Source organism: Portunus trituberculatus, chromosome 44, assembly GCF_017591435.1.
Source record: "Portunus trituberculatus isolate SZX2019 chromosome 44, ASM1759143v1, whole genome shotgun sequence".
Lineage (NCBI taxonomy): Eukaryota > Metazoa > Arthropoda > Malacostraca > Decapoda > Portunidae > Portunus > Portunus trituberculatus.
In genome coordinates this window covers 12,878,581-12,892,760 of record NC_059298.1, presented here as the reverse complement: position 1 = coordinate 12,892,760, position 14,180 = coordinate 12,878,581, and the positions used below count along the sequence as shown (strand labels likewise).

The 14,180-nt window shown below is 36.0% G+C and overlaps 2 protein-coding genes across 4 annotated transcripts in view; one reads left to right on the top strand and one right to left on the bottom strand.

Annotated features, from left to right (window-relative positions):
- Positions 1-1,163: 1,163 nt before the first annotated feature.
- On the bottom strand, positions 1,164-8,984 carry LOC123518982 (transmembrane protein 19-like). 3 transcript variants are annotated; one of them, XM_045280086.1, is made up of 7 exons: positions 8,742-8,984; positions 6,516-6,623; positions 6,045-6,182; positions 5,651-5,800; positions 2,891-2,995; positions 2,175-2,390; positions 1,164-1,815 (listed from the first exon to the last, which is right to left on the bottom strand). In XM_045280086.1, exons 1-7 carry the CDS (start codon positions 8,833-8,835, stop codon positions 1,664-1,666), a joined length of 963 nt encoding a protein of 320 aa, XP_045136021.1. In that variant the 5' UTR covers positions 8,836-8,984; the 3' UTR covers positions 1,164-1,663. The 3 variants fall into 3 exon arrangements, with proteins under 3 accessions (XP_045136021.1, XP_045136022.1, XP_045136023.1); XM_045280087.1 differs by lacking the exon at positions 8,742-8,984 and adding an exon at positions 6,913-7,040; XM_045280088.1 differs by lacking the exon at positions 6,516-6,623 and having other exon boundaries at positions 8,742-8,982.
- Positions 8,985-13,595: 4,611 nt separating this feature from the next.
- LOC123518717 (coiled-coil domain-containing protein 191-like) overlaps positions 13,596-14,180 on the top strand; it is a 2,736-nt gene continuing 2,151 nt past the window's right edge. Inside the window, exon 1 of the mRNA XM_045279718.1 lies at positions 13,596-14,180. This exon is cut by the window's right edge and continues 401 nt beyond it. Coding sequence (XP_045135653.1) covers positions 13,886-14,180 — 295 coding nt within the window. The 5' untranslated portion in view covers positions 13,596-13,885.

Sequence of the window (14,180 nt, the reverse complement as noted above, 5' to 3'; positions counted from 1 at the left end):
CACACAAATGCAACTAAAGTTCATAGGATCCCTCACAATGTCAACCAATACAATGATGTAATACACACCTTAACCTGCACCCATAAAACTAATTATCCAACCATTAAGTACAAACTTTCTAGTCTGTAAGTCTGTAGGATCATCACAAATTGTAGATATACAGCTGATTAACATCAAACACATCATCATCACCCCTCTCTATGAGTCCATTACAAGGCAAAGGTCTTCCCAACTTTCAAGTCAATAGTTTCCTTGTATATCTTTTAATTCTTTTTATTTTCACTTTAAATGTATAAAGTCTAGAACTTTATGCTACATATATTTGTATTATGATTATTATTCTTTGTTCAATTTTTTAATCACAATTTCTTTTATGATCAATTTTACAATCACACATCTATCACAAATATCATCATTACAAGATTGTGCAAGGTCACAGAAAATTACATTACACACACACACACACACACACGTGTAGATATGGAGACAGGGCCACACGAGCATAAAAGGCCAGGCCCTGTAAAACTACAACTACAACTAAGTAAACACACACACACACACACACACACACACACACACACACACACACACACACACACACACACACACACACTTTTTTTTTCCATGAATCCTACCTCATAGTTGTGGAAAAATACAAGTCTGCACTAAGCAAGTACATAATTACTTACATTTCTCTTCCACAGTGCCTACCTGAACATCATTTCCCATAAATAATTCCAAAACTTTACATCTATAGAAGGAATTACAACCCATTCTTTCCTTATATTTAAAAAGTTGCTATATATATATATATATATATATATATATATATATATATATATATATATATATATATATATATATATATATATATATATATATATATATATATATATATATATATATATATATATATATATATATATATATATATATATATATATATATATATATATATATATATATATATATATATATATATATATATATATATATATATATATATATATATATATATATATATATATATATATATATATATATATATATATATATATATATATATATATATATATATATATATATATATATATATATATATATATATATATATATATATATATATATATATATATATATATATATATATATATATATGTTAATCCTCTTTAATTTGCATCACTGATATTTATTTTGCTTATCAACACCAAATAAATGTCCCTTTCATGTAAGTTTCTGATAAAAAGTTATTTGAATTTCAAGCTTTTAAATCAAGAGACAATCTACCTTAAATAAGCAATGCATTCACAAAATATTTCTACCCACATTAAGTTCCACAATGCATGTTTCCTGACAGAAAAACATACAAATAAGAATCAAGTGTCACCAAAACCTACATATACTGTACTCACGACATGCATAGTAATCATGAGGGGTCATTGTACCATACTCCCTTTAGAGCATCATGTGCCAACACTGAGAAACTTAACTGATGGCAGGTTAGCTTGGCCATCAGAGATCATGGTCTAATGAAGTCAACACTAAAGGTCTGACATATTATCAATTAGACCGTAAGTGATCACTAAGGCTGTGGTGAATTTTGGTCACCATTAACAATGCCATTATATTAAATGAAAATCTAAAAGGGACTTAAAAATACTACCTACATTATCAAGAGAGCAACTCTTGGCAGAAATATAGCAGTTAGCAGAGAACTGATAAGATTAACAGCATGGTTGTCCAGGATGTGAGCGCCACTGATATGCTTCACATTCTCTCCAGGACGCTCCACGATCTTCCCCTCTGAGGTGATTCCTAGAAAGTTAAGAAACAAATTGTGTTACATAACACTTAATTCAAAGTACTAGTACAAACCTCACAAATATCTTGTAATGGTAATAATAATATAGTATACATATTATTTTTTCTTTTCATAAATCTCTTTTTCTTTCACATATATTAATCATGAATTTTTTACATACAGTAATTGTGAAGGCAAAAAGAAAGCTCTTAGAGAACCATTTCAACAAAAATCTATACAAAGAACATATTCAAATAAATTTCATTTTAGTCATATTTTAACATTTCTGAATCATGGAAATACAAAAAAAACAAAAATATTGCTTAAAAATACATTTTTCACTCTTAAATCTACGAGATAGGTATCATCTCACCTGAATACTGCATTGTAGCTCCCAGCAAAGAATCAATGAGACTCCCAAGAAGGCCCCCTGCAGCACCCACCAACACAATGGGCCACTGAGGAGGGGCAGCAATCATCACTGGAGTGGACACCAGCATCAACAGTGTCAGGTAATGCCCAATTCCTACCAACAAACCTCCCAAAATGCTCACCAGCAGCCCAATGAGGCTCACTCCTCCATTGGTTCCTGAAAAAAAAAAAAAAAAAAAAAAAAAATTAAATAACAATAATGTCACAAAACAAAAAAACTTTTAGACACATACATCTAATAATGCTGGGTAACTCAATTTTTCCAGGGATCAAGTAAGATCAAAACTAACTTATTATTTATATTAGTACACAATGAACTACAAAAAAAAAGCAACAGGACAAAGCATACAGCAAAACCACTTGCTGATACAGATCTATGAAGTTTTTTCATAGTAATAGTAGATGCACAGTGACTCTAAAAGAAGTAATGCTACTGTCATTTCCATAGAAATTACCATTACTCTACCAAAATCTTAAGTGAGAGATGTATTCTTCCAGTTTCACCTATCGAAGGTTGCAAAATGAGTTAATGAAGGTACTACAATTCACAAGAGACCTAGATAACCAATCAAATGGAAAACTTTAAGCATCTGTGAGTGACCTAACAGTTGGTAGATAAATATTAGACAGGACATATCTATTCTCCAAATTACCTACCTCTTGGAACGGACTGCAAGTTGGTGATGAGCAGGGGATCTCCGAAGCTCAGGACTGCTCCAAATTCTGAAGCCCAAGTATCTCCATTGCAACAAGATAAAGCTCCTGGAAGAGTGAAGAAACTCTGCAGTAGTTTAGGCCAGGGTTTCTCAACCTTTTTCTCGTTAAGAACACCCGTAAATTATAAGACCATCTACCCGATGCCCCAGTAATGTGACATAGAACAGAATGTTAATCTAGTGACAGCCACTAGCTCATTATGCAATGGTACTGTAAAGAAAATTATTAGATTAGCCTCTAAGTAGCCCTGAAAATCTTCTTGTAAATCCCTGGGGATTGCAAATGTGTGCAAACTCTTCTTCAAAGTTTGCACACAATTAACTACATTAAAATATATATATATATATATATATATATATATATATATATATATATATATATATATATATATATATATATATATATGAGTGTGTGTGTGTGTATGTGTGTGTGTATGTGCGTGTGCGTGTGCATGTGTGTGTGTGTGTGTGTGTGTGTGTGTGTGTGTGTGTGTGTGTGTGTGTGTGTGTGTGTGTGTGCGTGCGTGTGCGTGCGTGTGTGTGTGTGTATTTACCTAGTTGTTTTATATAGTTGTATGTTACAGGGTTTGAGTGGAGCTCATAGTGACCTGTCTCCATATCTACATTTATCTAACTTTCCCTTAAATTTGTGCACACTTTCTGCTGTTACAATCTCATCACTTAATCTATTCCAGATGTACACCATCCTACGTGGAAAACTTAATTTCTTAATGTTTCTCAGACACTGACGTTTCATGATCTTGTGTATTTTTACCTAGTTGCATGTTACAAGGTTCGAGCGGGGTTCATAGTGATCTGTCTACATATCTACATTTATCTAACTTCTCCTTAAATTTGTGCACACTTTCTGCTATTACAATCTCTTCACTTAATCTATTCCAGATGTCTACTGTCCTATGAGGAAAACTGAACTTCTTGATATTCCTATGACACTGACTTTTCATGATTTTCTTGGAATGTCCACTTGTTTGTCTGTCTCCCTGCTACGTCAGTATTACCAGGTCTTGTCTATCTATCTTCTCCATACATCGTCATTAAGTCTCCTCTTTCCCCTCTATCCTTCAAAGTTAGTAGCTCCATCTCCTTCAGTCTTTCTTCATAGGGAAGATCTTTTATTTCAGGGACCATCATTGTAGCAGTCCTTTGTATCCTTTTTAGTTTCTAGATATCTTTCTGCCTATATGGCGACCATACCACTGTTGCATATTCTAGTCTAGGTCGTGTGTGTGTGTGTGTGTGTGTGTGTGTGTGTGTGTGTGTGTGTGTGTGTGTGTGTGTGTGTGTGTGTGTGTGTGTGTGTGTGTGTGTGTGTGTGTGTGTAATTCACCTAGGTCGTCTACTGGTCATCCAGCCAGTCTTCCCCATTACGGAGTGAGCTCAGAGCTCATAGACCGATCTTCAGGTAGGACTAAGACCACAACACACTCCACGCACCAGTCTTCCCCATTACGGAGTGAGCTCAGAGCTCATAGACCGATCTTCGGGTAGGACTGAGACCACAACACACTCCACACACCGGGAAAGCGAGGCCACAACCCCTCAAGTTACATCCTGTACCAATTTACCGCTAGATGAACAAGGGCCACACATTAAGAGGCTTGCCCATTTGCCTTGCCGAACTGGTACTCGAACCCGGCCTTCTCAATTGTGAGTCGAGCGTGCTAACCACTGCACTACGTGGTGTGTGTGTATTTACCTAGTTGTAGTTTTAAAGGGCCTGGGCTTTATGCTCGTGTGGCCCCGTCTCCATATCTACACTTATCCAATCTTACTTTAAAAGTATGCACACTCGTTGCAGACACTATTTCTTCATTTAAACTGTTCCATGTCTCAATACATCTTTGTGGGAAACTATATTTTTTAACAACTCTCAGACATCTTCCTTTTCTCAGCTTTTTACTATGCGATCTTGTGCTTCGGATGTCATATTCTTCTCTCAGGATCAGTTTCTCATTATCCACTTGGTCCATTCTGTTGATCAATTTAAAAACTTGTGTGTGTGTGTGTGTGTGTGTGTGTGTGTGTGTGTGTGTGTGTGTGTGTGTGTGTGTGTGTGTGTGTGTGTGTGTGTGTGTGTGTGTGTGTGTGTGTGTGTGTGTGTGTGTGTGTGTGTGTGTGTGTGTGTGTGTGTGTGTGTGTGTGTGTGTGTGTGTGTGTGTGTGTGTGTGTGTGTGTGTGTGTGTGTGTGTGTGTGTGTGTGTGTGTGTGTGTGTGTGTGTGTGTGTGTGTGTGTGTGTGTGTGTGTCTGTGTGTATGCGTGTGTTGCCTGCTGGTCACCCAGCCAGTCTTCCCCATTACAGAGCGAGCTCAGAGCTCATAGACCGATCTTCAGGTAGGACTGAGACCACAACACACTTCACACACCGAGAAAGCGAGGCCACAACCCCTCGAGTTACATCCCGTACCTATTTACTGTTAGGTGAATAAGGGCTACACATTAAGAGGCTTGCCCATTTGGCTCACCGCTTCCTGGGACTCAAACCCGGGCCCTCTCGATTGTGAGTTGAGCGTGCTAACCACTACACTACACGGTGTGCGTGTGTGTGTGTGTGTGTGTGTGTAAATTCTTTACAAGACATTTGTCAATATGTATTTCTTATTTTCTTTCCTTATGCTGTAAATTTCAGTATACCATCAAACACTAAGATTCATGAACATGTTTTAGTTTTCTTTTACAAACCTAAGACTGCCACACTAAGCCAAGAACATCGGTAGCTATAGATGAGATCCACTGGGTTTTCACCACACCCACAATCCACAATATAGAACCAAGCTATGAGACTGGCCACACCTCCATTGCACATCACCTGCACCCAGTTCCTTTCACCACCTGAAAATAGAATATCATTATCAATAAGAGGAATGACACATATGAAAACTTAAATTTCATTGTTGTCTACTCTATCATATCTTTAAATCAATTTTCATTTACTGTCTACTATTCCATAATTACAACTCATAGCTAGTAATGCTTATCCTTCCCACTATGGCTAAAAAGTCTGTTACACAGATGAAGTACAGTACTACCTAATAGCTACAAAGTATGGTTCCAGATAGTAGTTCTTATATTTTACCTTCTTTATGATCATTTTCAAGTTTTCTCTTCATAGCAGACTTGTATTTTGTTGCTTTGGACGATGACACAAAAAAGATAAGAAGATTGACGAAGAAGACATAACTTCCCAGCGTTAATAGAAAACCAACAACAAGACCTGAGAATAGAAAGGTAGATGAAAATAAATAGGTAGATGGATAGATTGACATACAGATGCTTCACTAGTATGTTTTAAAAGATGATATGTATATCTCTAATCGATGAAAAGTTTGCAGTACCCAAACTCTGATACATGACTTGAATTATTAGCACTTGTCAGGAAACATGAAATTAAATTAAATAATGGTTTGCAGATCTAGTAATCAAGGTTGAGAAGTTAATTATTGCTTTGGCTGATCCAATGGAGAATAAAAATACAAGACTGAGTAATATCAATTTATATGGCACATTTAATAAAAAAATATCTTTTTAAAACTTTTCTTGGACTCACCACACACAGCACCACTAAATGACAGGGACTTTTTCCTGAGACCCCACCATGCCACTATCACAGGCAGCAGTGTGGCACTGAGCCATCTAGAGGGCTCTATGACACTTCCTAAATAAAAAAAATAATAGCAATAAATCATAATGACAAAATCTATGACTAAGAAAGTAATTTTCTTATACAATAATTTTATTCTCAATATTTTTCATCTCACATCTATAATATTTTATTCACTACAAGCATACCAATGTAAAGGTACACATATAGCTTACAACACTGCTGTTGACGTTAATTTCCTATCTAAAAAAGCTGAGTGGGGGAGATCTCAACCAAAGCTACAAGAGATAATCAGAAAACCACATTCTATTCTTTGTAACTTATCAATTTTTCATCTGCTTACTTAGTGATTCAAGCATTGATTCTTATTAATATCATCAATCACTGGCAAAATCTTGACACGTTATGAATCCATCTGTTAGTCTCTGGACAAACAAAATAAGTGTGCTGCCACACTGGCATAGCTGAGCAAACTACACATGAAGGCAAGACCAAAGACAGATTATCAGACCCACTTCAGCTAAGGAACACATGCCCATCTAATCTTTTTATCATATCTTCTATCAATGATTCTAACTTATCTCATCTATACCTAGGCTTCCTATTTCACATCCCTCTGGTTGTTGAAGTCAGAGTACCCATCATTCACAATGAGTCATATTTGGTTATCTATGAGGAAAGAGAGCCACCATTTGAATAAGCCCAAAAAATACATGCCAACCCTGATAACAAGAAATATACATGTCAGTGGCTGCTGTTGCTACTTCCCATCACCAAGTTATCAATTGATAGTGTTGCCAACCCCAAGCTAACATTACTTTATGTCTTGTGTCATATCAAGTACTGCAAATGTTTCCTCACCCAAACTTGTCTAAAAATTTTAATTTATATATATTTTTTCTCATTCCACATAATTAATAATTTGGTATGGTCATTATCAGCATTGTTTGCAGAGAAGTTTATTCATGACTGTAAAAATATAATACACATTCGATGGATGAATTATACAAATACTATTTTATCTCAGTGCAAAATCTGACCCATACAATGTAGCACCTAACTACTGATTGCTAGGTAACACAGGAAAAAACAGAAGGTTGCAAAGGTCCACATTGTGTCCAGGAACTAGAAACAAAATCTTTCACTTGTGATCTAAGTACACTAACATTAACAACACAGAATGTCATGACAGTGACTGGTCTTGGCAAAATAGTGAATCCAGCAAGGCCTCAAAACCAAGAAAGCAATAATCTGCTGGTAATACACACTTATCCATGTCAGGAATTAAATAACAATAATTTTATGCTTTTGAGATCATTAACATTAAGCAACATCCACACTAGGGGCTGTAATATTGAGCAGCATTCCCCAGGTTCATGTGGGGGATAGGGGAATGAGCATCTAAACTATGGGTTGTGAAGCATGGCACTGCCCAGGGTGACGACCATGCAGTCTGTGCCTCTGCCTTAATGGCAGAAGTACAAGGGTTATAATAAGAGTTATGCAATGTGCAAGTTGTGTTGTGAATGATTGGTTATACCTTTGCCCAGACAGACTTTTCTTACCTATTGAACTACTGAGAGATGACTATGGAACCTATAAAGGTTTCACCTAACACAAGCATAGAATTACCTTTACTTTGTCTGAAATTGGTCTACATACAATGAAACTTTGATAGAGGTAAGATGTTAATGCCCCACTGAAAAATTGTCTTGTATGGATGAATGTTTGAATGTTATCTAAGGCAGTCAGAATTCTTTTTAGTTTTCATTGTTTTTCTAATGTGACCCATATTGTGAACATACATAGATGCAGAAATGTTCCAAATATTTAAGCACTAAAATACTTTATGTCTGCATAACTTGATAAATACCATGCATCAACACTCACCACCATAAGTATACTGATACCGTGGTGGTGCACTGCCATCTGCCACGCTTGCCTCCCCGCATGAGCTTGGGAGCCTCCGTCAGGGTTTACCAAGCATTTAGTCATTGGTGGTCAGGAACCACCTCTCTAACCTCCCTCAAGTCAAGCTACTAAGCCTCTCTATGGGACTTTGTGTATAGGCGACGCTTTTATGTGGCTTCGCTGTACATTAAAATGTCTATGTAGATTGCCTTTCACCTGCTGTAAGTAAATATTACGGTTTTTGAGCCTTTGGCTACTTACCGCCTATTGTTGACGACACGAAGGCGTTGACAAACCATAGTACCACAGATATCGGAAGAGTAATAAAAAGTAAAAGTAAAAACGTTTGCCGCATGGCTAAAACAACGCAGAGCACTACCACACCACCTTCCCCTTCCGAGTCTACCTAAACACTGATACCAAGTTGCCAACTCGCCGCGCGGCCGCAAATTCGCGACTCGGCAGTCCCCCGCAACCGCTCGGCATTGAGCGGCTCCATATGGGAATGACAGTTCTCGGCGTGAGTTTCTGCCACCACAACGGCACTCGGAAACAATGGCCCGGGAAGAGTGATTGATTGATTGATTGATACATTTATTGTTGAATTGATAAATAATTACAACAAAGGAGGAAGACGGGCCTTGCTACCCACCCCCTGGGCAAAGACTTCAGGTTAAAGTATCACAAACATAACTCTGGACAGCATACACAACAAAAATACAAGTATTTCAATAAATAAATACACATATTGTACACCTTATTGCCTAAGACATCCTACAGTCTGGGAGCAAACTGAGGATATTCCCTGAGTATATCCCTGAGGGTGGCAGAGTCTAGGAGATGGTCAATGAGGCTGTACAAGTCATGCTGACCTTGTGGCCTAAATTTAGCAATGAGAGGACATTCCATGATATAGTGACGCAGAGTGTGTCCCCTTGGTGTAGCACACAGCACACAGCACACACCAGGAGAAGCACTGACTTCCCAAAAGTATTTGTAGCCTAATCTGAGCCTCATTGCCACCCTGTCATGTGATGCAGTGTGTCTCCCGTAGGTGTAAGCACAGCTCTGGGAGACACGTGCATAGTGAAGACTAGTGCTACTGCCCCTATGGCAACAAAGCTCCAACTGATCACTAATGCTACTTTGTACAAAGTCCTTAATGCTACTCTTAACATAACCCAGAGTGTACTCAGTGCCAGGGTCCACTGTGTCATCTTGTAGGGCACACTGAGCAAGGTGGTCTGCTTTTTCATTTAACGGATACCCACATGAGAGGGTATCCAGATGAAATGGACCGTGGCACCAGCACCTTCTAGGGCGTGGATGAGATCAAGACACTTATTAACTAGATCACAGTCCATGGGGAGGTGGATTGAAGGGCGTACAATGCAGCCTGACTGTCAATAAAGAAATATACATTCTTATGGAGAGGCGCCACAATGTGGAGCGCCTCCAGTACAGCATACAGTTCTGCTCTAGTGGAAGACATGGGTGCAGGGAGCCGCCTGGAAACCTCAGTGTCAGTGTAGAGACTGGCAGAGATGTAGTCACGGATGAACAGCCCACATCCAGACCTGCTGCCATTGACTGACCCATCACAATAAACATGAATAGCCTGAACGTGTGGGTACTTGGACAATTTAGTCATGAACATGTCTTGCAGCACATGAGGGAGCCAGTCCCTCTTGGGCTGATGCAGTGAGTGAATATCAACACTGACACGGTGAGGGTTCCAGGCGGGTTGCAGCGGTGACATAACAACGTTAATACAAGCCTCGGCTACACCTACACTTGTCAGTACTCCCAAGATCTTCCTGAGGTATGGTGTTGTAGGAGTGCGAGGATCATGATACAGGGGGTCAGTGATCCCTTTAGAGAGTCAGAGCCCGTGCATAGCATCCGACTAATTGTGCGACAAGTCATTTCCTGTACCCTACACATAATACTCGGCAGGTGCAGTTCAGCTCTGAGGACTTCAATCCGTGCAGTCCTGGGGCATCCCAAGATTATCCGCATGGCTTCATTCTGTACAAGCTCCAGGGGACAGAGTTGGGTGGCACTAAACTGTATTAAAACAGGGGCGGTATAATCAATAAGGGACCGTATGACAGATATATAGAACATTCTTAGGACTGGAATGCCCGCCCCCAGGCCCCTGCTGGCTAGCAGCCGAAGTGGTGCTAGCCGTGGCAGACAGAGGTCTCGAACATAGTGGACGGCTTGAAGAGACTTCCTAAAGCTCATCTGAACACCCAGGTATGTGAACTCTAGGGATGGGAATGTTATGTACAGTGGGCAGCCGAGAGACCTTCCCTTTAGCTTGAAATTTTGTTTTACATTCATTAATCACTAGTTCCATTTGGACACACAACGCTTGATTGATAGAAACAATGACTCGGGAAGAGTTAAAAAGGACATAAGAAGCTGGGATACAGATCAGTGGAATAGATCATTAAATGAAAATATATAAAACATTCAAGAAAAATATCAACTGTGAAGAACAAATATATGCTAACATACCAGCTTCTACAACAAGAACCAACAACTTAGGGTTAAATGACAGAGAAAGGTAAAAAAAAAAAATAGAAGCACAAAATGTATAATGTGTGAAAAGGAAATAGAAAATATCGAATATTTTATCTTATACTGGCGGGAGTATCAAGGAGTGCGTGAATTTGTGAAACATCAACAGCGTTGCAGCAGGCGTGTAACAACCATCAAGACAATAACATCCTATTTGAAGAAAACATTACCAAGTTAGAGGAAAATATAGAAGTATTACATAAAATGTAGAAAACAAGACAGAACAAGAAGACAACAGTATATAAACTAAACAAACTAACAAGACGTCAGGAATTGTCGTTACAAATTAAGGAGCTCCGCATCTGCATCTACATCTACTCTCCTTTTGTGGAATCTTTTTATTCACTCAGAAGCAAGAGAAAGACGCTGCACCATATCAACAAACCCTGAATAACCAAACCCATAAAAAATTTGTTGATTAATAAGAAAAAGGGCACAGGGTACAGGGAACAAAAATTAAACAAGATATTTAATCTGAAAAACGAAAATACAAGTCAAGAATAGAAAGTTATTTTACAATGAATAATATGAAAACTGTGTGGCAAGGCGTGCGTATGAAGAGCGATTACTCAAATAGTAGTATAATAAAGCAAGTCAGATCCTCGAGGTTACCACAGTTGAATGTTTATATATATATATATATATATATATATATATATATATATATATATATATATATATATATATATATATATATATATATATATATATATATATATATATATATATATATATATATATATATATATATATATATATATATATATATATCGCTTTGACAATCATGTTTTATTACCTTAAACATATTCTTTCCGAGAATAATCAATGGAACTTTTTAACTACTGAGCACGAGGTGTGTCGGCAGCTGCATGGAGCAGATATAAGATTTCTGCTCGAGTTCTAAATGAATGTTCTTGTCAACTTGCAAGGATCTTTACAGTGATTTATAAGCATAGTTTTAGTACATGTTCTATCCCTGATATCTTATCCAGCAGTCTTTTTAATTAACTAATTAATGTTCAATGGCTGATTGGTCTGAGACAACTAAATGTTCCGAACTCATAGCCTACCGTGTTTACAGCAGCTGTCACCACACATTACAGCAACACACATCCTGGATCAATATATATATATATATATATATATATATATATATATATATATATATATATATATATATATATATATATATATATATATATATATATATATATATATATATATATATATATATATATATATATATATATATATATATATATATATATATATATATATATATATATATATATATATATATATATATATATATATATATATATATATATATATATATATATATATATATATATATATATATATATATATATATATATATATATATATATATATATATATATATATATATATATATATATATATATATATATATATATATATATATATATATATATATATATATATATATATATATATATATATATATATATATATATATATATATATATATATATATATATATATATATATATATATATATATATATATATATATATATATATATATATATATATATATATATATATATATATATATATATATATATATATATATCCCTTCAGTACCAGCACGCATTTTCATATTCATTCTGGCTAGTATTTGGTGATTTTATGCAGCTTCAGAAACTTGTATGGGGATTAAAATATTGAAGACTCTGGCCATTAACATTTTGACATCCACGGAGCCTACCTAATGCAAATAAAATCATCTAATCACACGCAAAAATCATGGTAAAATGAGTCACAGTATTGAAGGGTTAAATATATATATATATATATATATATATATATATATATATATATATATATATATATATATATATATATATATATATATATATATATATATATATATATATATATATATATATATATATATATATATATATATATATATATATATATATAGATAGATAGATAGATAGATAGATAGATAGATAGATAGATAGATAGATAGATAGATTTGGATTTATTCACAGTAATCTATGCTTCGGTGCTGGTCCCACTTGTCCAAAAAAAATACAATCACAAAAAAAATAATAAAAATAAATAAATAAATTGATAAAATAAATAAATAAATTAATTAATTAATTAATTAAATTAAAAGAAAAGAAAAATATATCAATTCTGTACTTGTTAGTCCGTTGAACTGCCCATACATGATACATTTTTACTAACCGCTTCAGTATCATAATTATGTTCAAGACTTAATGCCGCAAAATATTTTTCGTTCTCTTTTGCTGCGCTGCACTGAGCGTTCTGTGACTTATGTCTGTTTGGCAGTGCTATATGATAGTAACTTTCTAACGCTATTGTCATGACATAATGATCAATTACATGTACTTTCCTCCCTTCCCCTGCGTGAGCAGACCCTCGAGCTAATTACAAATCGAAATGTTTCATGACAGGTTGCCATGACGACCACTAGCGTCACTCAGCCTGTACAGCGTGTCACTTCTGTGTGGGCTTACATGCCGCGTGCTGCTGCCCGTGCGGTGTTTCTGAAACCTCTAGAATATCAGGGCCTCCATTTAGAAAAATGTTTCCCACCTTCAGTGTGAAATCCGTATAAGGCAAGTGAGTGATAAAACGACATTTATGAGAAAAGCAAATTAATATTTGAGCTGCATATTATGCATTAAATGTAATAGAAAAACCCCGAGTGTTAAAGTACAAGAAAAATATTTGATATAATAGTTTAATTGTAATAATAACTGTATTATTGCTAAAGTTAGGAACCAGCATTCACCTTTTGACTCAATGGCAAATCCGTGGAGCAAAGTTTTAACTCCTGCGACCGACAGTTTGCTTCACCCAGCACACGTTATCGCTTTTGCTGACAGACGACAAAGAGCGAACGATAAAAGCGGGACGTTACAGAAGAAAACCAAAAAGACGTATGCGTTGAGGGAGAAAGATTTTGTCACCTACAACTACACAGAAGGGAGGGGATGTGAGGACGACAATACGCTCTCCAACATCCTGGTGAGGGCCATGCAGCGGAAGACCAAGAGGAAGGAGATCGATGAGGCAATGAAAATGAAGCGGCTACAGG